General features: G+C 37.7%; 1 protein-coding gene across 1 annotated transcript; it reads left to right on the forward strand.

Annotated features, from left to right (window-relative positions):
- Positions 1 to 1,297: 1,297 nt before the first annotated feature.
- Positions 1,298 to 6,770, forward strand: LOC144707839 (proteasome subunit beta type-7-B-like). The gene is made up of 9 exons (XM_078581087.1): positions 1,298 to 1,384; positions 2,102 to 2,246; positions 2,604 to 2,745; positions 4,145 to 4,241; positions 4,330 to 4,399; positions 4,551 to 4,655; positions 5,359 to 5,457; positions 5,558 to 5,648; positions 6,583 to 6,770. The coding sequence occupies exons 2-9, from the start codon at positions 2,112 to 2,114 to the stop codon at positions 6,657 to 6,659; spliced, it is 816 nt and encodes a 271-aa protein (XP_078437213.1). The 5' UTR covers positions 1,298 to 1,384; positions 2,102 to 2,111; the 3' UTR covers positions 6,660 to 6,770.
- Positions 6,771 to 7,694: the final 924 nt, after the last annotated feature.

A 7,694-nucleotide genomic window follows, 5' to 3' on the forward strand; every position in this document is an offset into this window, starting at 1 on the left:
CTCTCTATTTTTTCCTTACTCTTGTCTCTTACTTCTATCTCTTATTATTTTTCTCTTTTATTTCCTTATCCTCTCTCTTTTTCTCTCTTATATCAGTCCAGTATATGATATAAAAAAATCAGATATTTGATATCGGATGAAATATTTAGAATTTCAGATGCCTGTATGAGATGCCAGACAGATACTGAAGATTATCCAGATATTGGATATCATGACAGAGGTTGAAGGGGTCAGGTTGGCTGCAGATTATAGCATCAGATATCAGATATCAAAATCCCTTCCAAAAATGGGTATCTCTGTAGCTGAGATCCCAATTTCGGTTAATTTTTATGGTGACACATTTTTCCATGGGGAAGAAAAATGAAAGAAAAAAAATAGTATAAATAATTCCGAACAAAAGCCAGGTGCAACAACAGCTGCTCTTAAGAAAACATGTGTACAATAACTCTGCCCTTTTTGGCCGAGCAGGGCGAATAAATTTTTGCCACTGAATTTCGAGAATCCTACGATTTCAACCTGTTTAAGGTAATTTAAAATTGATTATCTAACTCATGAATGATTAATTTTATTCACAAAGAAAAAATATAAGTTCAGTAGCTTAATTACACATTTATATATTTCATTGCAAGACGACAATATAAATGTTGGATATAAAAAAAACTAATATGACGCCGACATTGCCATCCAACTCTTGATATGAAGACGGATGCCAATATGGGGATGGATTATAGTACTGGAGATTAATACCGTAGCAACTGATATCTGATATTGTCATCCAAAAGCAGGGCATCGGTTTAATGACGCATTTATATATTTCATTGCAAGATGACAAATTAAATGTTGGATATCAAAAAAACTTCTCTGTCACCGACATTGCCATCCGACTCCTGATATGAAACACGGATGTCGATAACAGGACGGATTACAGTACTAGAGATAACTACCGTAGCAACTGATATCCGATGTCGTCATCCGAAAGCCGTGTATCGGATTAAGCTGGATATCGGAGTTGGGTACAATGTTCGTCCATATCCTCATCTTCTATATAGTAGAGGATGGACGAAGGTATACAAGGGACGGAACGGGACGGAACGACATTTTGGCCTGCAGTCCTCCACAGAGTCTGCCGATCCGCTCCGTTCCGTTTCTGTCCACTAAATGGATGACGTAACGGACGCCCATTACGTCATCCGTCCACAAGCCTCTCGACCGGGCTCGGTTCGCTGAACCGGGAAAGACGAACCGGGTTTTTCTGGGCAGAGAAATAGCCCTATTATATATAGTACCGGCTTAGTATCAGAGCGGTAGAATTCTTCTGCTCCAAGTTACCAAATCTTAGCGGTGTGATTTTGGTCGCCCTTGAATTTCTCGTCTGAAGATTAAGGTATGGCGAAAATCTCCCTTTTCTTCCTGTTTTTCTCCTAGTTTCTTTATCTTTTTCGTGTTTTTTTTGGGCGATCGGCGCTCGATTATGTTTAGAAGTCTTGTTTTTATCTGCCTGTGCTCCATTTCGCTTTAGATGGCTCGCGCGAGAACATCTGAACACTCTTTTAATGGATATTTCAAAGAAAATTGTAACTTCTTTGGTACTTTATTTGATTTACCCGAAATAAGAACCCGGTATCTGTTATTTTGTGTTGATAATGCCGCAAAACATCTAGTTAGCTCGTCTTTAGGAACCAACCTTGACCTGCTTATTTGTCTACGGTTCAACTATTGCATCATCAGCTGTCGTTTATTCGACCCATTTTCATTTACTTTTTGTATCATTTGATAAATGGTGGTGGAAGCTCTATTATTTGTCAAAGTTATGTTTTTTCTATTATTTTTATGAACCATGTGGTTTCTCATTTTTTAAAGTTTCAACCAGTGCATCATTAGCTGTTTTTTATTTTGACCCCTTCTCATTACATTTTTCCAGCATTTGCAAAATGGTGGTGGAAGCACTTTTATTTGTCAAAGTTGTATTTGCTCTGTTATTTTATGAACCACGTAGTTCTGATTATCAGCTGTTGTTCATCATCAGCTGTTGTTCATCATCAGCTGTTGTTCATCATCAGCTGTTGTTTCAACTGATTTGTCAAATTTGACTAATTTCCAGCATCTGCAAAATGGTGATGGAAGCTCCAGCAAAAGGTGGCTTCGACTTTGATTTGTGCCGCAGGAATGAATTTCTCGCTGCCAAAGGTCTGAAGCGCCCGTCATATCTGAAGACGGGTACCACCATTGTGGGTTTGGTTTTTCAGGTAAGTTCGGTTCCAATCTCCAAAATTGCTTCATATGGGTTGTTTTGCTTATGACTATCAATGCTCAGTTTTAAAATTCTGCTTAGTTATTTTTATTTGAAAAGTTATGTCTAATTTTTTATGTCACCTCTATGTTCACATAGTGTGTTTGACGTATTTCTTCTCACTTTTATTCGTTTACCATGTAATGAAACCTAGTTCTATTTAGTTCCTTAATGTTCTCATCTGTCGTATGAGGGTGCGTGCTATCTGATCACTTTAGACGACACTGACATGTTACAAATTAGTTTTTGAAAGTTTACAACAAATAATTATTTTTTATGGGTTTGAAATTTTTTTAGTTTTTTTCTTCATTAGGATGGTGTTGTTTTGGGAGCAGACACCAGGGCTACTGAAGGACCAATCGTCGCTGATAAGAACTGTGAGAAAATCCATTTCATGGCACCAAATATATACTGCTGCGGTGCCGGAACTGCTGCGGACACAGAAGCTGTGACCGGTATTGTCAGAACTTTTACTTTTTTTCTCTGTTATACTTAAATTATCAACTCATCAGTTGAGTTTAACATCCATTTTTAAGTTGAAGCATGTATCTATCCCGTTGAGGGACCAGAATTGGACAGTAATATTTGTGGAACAAAGTCAAAGGATCAATAGTAAAGGACATATATTCCCAATATATGTGTGTAGTCAAGAATGTAGTCCCAGTAGGCGTTGACAATGGAGAACGAGAGGAGGATAAACAGAGAGGATGGAATAGAGGAATATGCTGGATGTGCGTTCCCTTCGGCATGAGAGAATCTCTCAGCTCCAGCCCTCGTCGCTGCCACCTGATCTTGAAAAGCAGCGTGCCCTTCTTGCTCCGTTTCTTTTCTTCATGTGATAAGTCCTATGAAGGACCTTTTCAAAACGAAAAAAAGTTTCACTATCCCTGATGGCCATGACAATGACGATCAAGCAGGAAAAGAAGGGTTCATCATCCCTAATTATGATGATGAAGGTCTCATTGTCATCATCACTGGTCCTGCAACTAGGATGGCGATGATGAATTGTGTTTTCATGTTCATCCTAGTCTTCATCCTATCATTATACTCTATCCTCACTCTCTGTGTCTCTGTTTTCAATCATTTCTTTTAAGACTCTCTCTATCACTTTCTCTCTGAGTTGCAACTCTCTCTATCTATTATCGTTATCCTACGGACATTTGCGTCTCTCTCTTTCCCTCCCATCTCCCCCTCTCCGTCGTTATTCTATAAGATAATGTTGAGCATGACATTTGCGGTCCAAACTTCCTGCAGACACGTCATTGTCAGTATATGGTATCCACTAATGCACATGGTACTATGAATTATTGTTCCAATATTGGAATCTGATATCGGATCCGTTATCCGGTAGCATTAACATATGGATATGAATGACAGCTTCCTAGATCCGATACCAGAAATGGTCAACAGATACCAAAGCCCCCCCAGTACCTCCGCTGCCCCTACTGCCTCCACCACTTTCACTTACTGTTCTCTTTAACATTAACAATAACATTATTGCTACTGTCACCCTCTTAACATTACCGTCATCAAATATCGTCCCAAGGCGACAGTAATCTGTTACTGTAAACTGTTATTCTGTCAAGCACTTTTACAGATCTCGATATCAGTATTCTTTTACTTTCTGACTGACGGATACCACAGATGATGATTACAGAAAACCATACGGCTCTACATTACTCAATCCCTACTCCCTCCCCTGGTCATCATCATTCATTTTTTACTAGATATCACTGCACTTGTGATGATGGCAAAAACGATTTCTGGATGACGATGGTGTCTTCGTCCAGTTTTGGCAAACGATCCTGAAAACAAAGTGTTTTGCATAATTACTCATGGGATTTATTTTTGCAGACATGGTCAGCTCCCAGCTTCAATTGCACCGATATGCCACAGGCCGTGAGTCAAGGGTTGTCACTGCTCTCACTCTCTTAAAAACACACTTATTCAGGTTTATAGAATATAAACCTTAAAATCCCAATCGGTATTTCATTGTCATTTTTAACTGATGTACTAAATTTATTTAAATGGGTTGTCAGCCACCAAGGTTACGTCAGTGCTGCTCTGGTTCTGGGCGGTGTTGATGTCACCGGTCCTCATCTCCACACGGTACAACACATTACATATTGTTGAATTTTTTTTAATTATTTTTTTAAGATCTTGTTGTTGAATTTTATTCATACAATATTAATTTCTGCTAAATATTGCTGGATTTTGTATTGCTGGAAATTTAAACAAATTATGTTTTCTACTTCTGCAGATCTATCCGCATGGTTCAACTGATACTCTCCCTTATGCTACTATGGGATCTGGTTCTCTGGCTGCCATGGCAGTTTTTGAATCCAAATACCGAGAGGGTCTTACTGTATGCCTCTCTCTCTCTCTCTCTCTCTCTCTCACACACACACACACACACTCACAAACAAACAAACACAAACACGCATAGTCTCTATCTCTCTGTGCTTAATCTTTGATTATAGGGAGAAAGAGGATCTTACTGAAGCCATCTCTCTCGCAAACTTATTTCACTAAAACTTTCTTATATAATTATCTCAAATCTTCTATCCAACTCTCTTCCTCTTCCTGTCCTCTTCTTAGAGAGAGGTTCTTTTTGTGCGCTATCTCTCAAACCTCTGTCGCATTCACTCACGTCTCTCTCTTTACTGTACATCGTCTCTCCCAAACCACACATGAGGAAGAGAGATGATCTTACTCTAAGTCGTCTCTCCGTCCCCTTGCTCTCTCTCAGCCCTCTCTCAGTCCTCTTAATCAGCTGCTGATTCGGGATCAGCACTTGTCAACATCAACTTCATCGCTAACGTCATCAATCTTTATGTAGATGTTGAATTGTTTAACGATGATGTTGACGAGGTTACCTCTGATGGTTTTTTACATTTAAGATGATGGGGATATCACAGACGGCTGTCGCCCTGCATCAACTTCAGCCATAATTTAGCTATATTTTAGTTTGAAAAATACCAGCCAATGCCAATGTCACACGCCAATGCTGTTTGGATGCGATGAACCATCGATGATTATCCTACTAAGTCCGTGTATTTTATTGGCAGAGAGACGAAGGAATAAGCTTAGTGTCTGAAGCCATATGCTCTGGCATTTTCAATGATCTTGGAAGTGGTAGTAACGTGGATGTTTGCGTCATTACAAAGGTGTGTTTTAATCATTAGTGGGTATGATTCTCAAAACAGACAGTCTCGATGTGTTTTCTCCATCACTAATGTATTTTCTCTGTGTTTTCTATAAATAAAGGGACAAGTGGAGTACCTGCGCAACTTCCAGCTGCCAAATCCCAGGACCTACGTCAGCTCCAAGGGATATTCCTTCACCAAAGGCCAAACCGGTAATTACATTCTCTCTATCTGTGTATAGATTCCACTCATCTATCTTTCTCTCTCTACTCCACTGGTCTTTACCAAGGCCACAGGTAATTAAATTCTCTCTCTACCATTCCATTCCTATCTCAAGCTCTGTTCTCTGTCCTTGACCATTTGCCAAGTTTATTATCATATTTATTTTATCTCTCTATCTATGTATACCTTGCTGGTTGTTCATCTCTATGCTACTCTCCTCTTTCTCTCTCTGTCTCAGCTTCTCTCTGACTCTTTTACCTTACCTTTACACCATTCCTTTCCTCTCTCAAGATTTCTTTCAATTCCAGGGGCCATTCCCTCTCCAAAAGCCAAACATATATTCATATCTCTCTCCTTATATATTTATATACTTAGCCTCTTGTCCATCCCTATACTACTTTCCCCTCTCCCTATCTCTCTTATCTTTCTTTTTCATCTTTGTAACCTCCTTTCCTCTCTCTCAAGCTCTCTCTACTCTAAGGCTCATTCAAACACCAAAGTCGGAATGCATATTCATATATTTTCTTTTTTTTCCTCTCTATGTGTGCACCTTGTATCTTCTCTATCTCTATACTTCTTTTTTTTTCTCTCTCTCTCTCACCTGACCTCTCCATTTCTACTCCTCTCCTTTTGTTGTTTCTCTCCATTTCTTTTCTCTATCTTATCTCACCTCTCTATCTCTATTCCTCTCTCTCAAAATCTCTATCAATTCCTTTCCTTCAAGTTTTATCTCTTTAGAAGGATCATTCTTTCTGCAAAATGGGTACTCATATAATGATAATTTGGGAAAATAAGGAAGACCTCAACATGATGCTATTAAAACATATTAACAATTCATACAAATAGTGACGGGAATCTCTCCTTCCTCCCATGAAGAAAACAAAAGGCAACTATTAATTTTTTATTTTGTTTTCAATTCTTCAGAGGTGCTGTCTACAAAGATCACTCCATTGAAGCAGAAACTGGTGGCCGAAGTAGAAGCTGACGTCATGGAGGAATGAACTCAACCTTTCACCCTGTGGCCCAATTAAACGTTGTTTTCCAAAAACAACTTCAAAAAATGCTGCTACCTTTAACTTTTCTAGGAAAAAAATATTTCATCAAAAAATAAATACAGTTTTAAAGCTCTTTAAAATTTATCATTTATCATTATTTGCTTAACAGAATAAAGTAGGATAGAGCCCATTAAATGAACTATTGTAGCAAGGGTACATGTTTGGTAAGTCCACTCAAAAGGACAGGTAAAAGAAGTTATAATTTTGGTTCTTAATGTGGTCATAGTAGAGTTACAGTTAGTGTCAAAATTCAATCTAAAAAGTCAGCCTAAATACCCTAGATTGTGTACATAGACTGTAAAAATCAGCCTTACCTAAAACCGCGTTTTCAGTTTAAAACCCGAATCCCGAAATCACCTGAAAGCGAAGGGCTTTTCGAAGGCACCAGAAACTCAGGAAGTCTCGATGTGCGGTGCTGGAGTTTTGGAGTTCAGCAGTTTCAGGGTTTCAAAAGCAGCAGCGAAGCGGTTCTCGAGGCCGAATGGCCGAGGGCACCCACGCTTTCGGTTTAAAATCCCTGGAATCGGGAGTATGTCAACTTACGATTTACATAGCTCTTAAATATTTTTGTAAAATAATTATTAAAATTGCCCCTAATTATTTCCATTAAGTAAAACAACTGTTTTTGACATTAAATAACATTATTGTTTAAGTAATTATGGTCAAACATTTATAATTAAATATACAACACAAAATTTAACACAGTAAATAATCTTAATTAGGTATTTTTTGATTAATTTAATTTTCAGGAATATTACATAATAAAAATTTAATTATTATATTTTTACATCATTTTTAATAGTTAAAATTGTAAAACTAATTCAAATATTTTTATGTATTTCAAATATCCAGATAATGGTCATTGTTTCCATTGTTTTTTGCATTCCTTTATTATTTTTAATTGATTCCCCTTAAATTTATTTCATAAAATACTTATTCATAATAGAAACTTAATTTTTTTGTATCCTAACCCCTAATGTC

This window comes from Wolffia australiana, chromosome 9, assembly GCF_029677425.1.
Source record: "Wolffia australiana isolate 7733 chromosome 9, ASM2967742v1".
In the NCBI taxonomy this organism is placed as follows: Eukaryota; Viridiplantae; Streptophyta; class Magnoliopsida; order Alismatales; family Araceae; genus Wolffia; species Wolffia australiana.

Coding starts and splice junctions, on each gene's coding strand:
- LOC144707839 (XM_078581087.1), top strand. CDS start 2,112: ATGGTGATGGAAGCTCCAGCAAAAGGTGGCTTCGACTTTGATTTGTGC. Junction 2,746..4,144: donor GGACACAGAAGCTGTGACCG/GTATTGTCAGAA, acceptor TTATTTTTGCAG/ACATGGTCAGCTCCCAGCTT. Junction 4,400..4,550: donor CCGGTCCTCATCTCCACACG/GTACAACACATT, acceptor CTACTTCTGCAG/ATCTATCCGCATGGTTCAAC.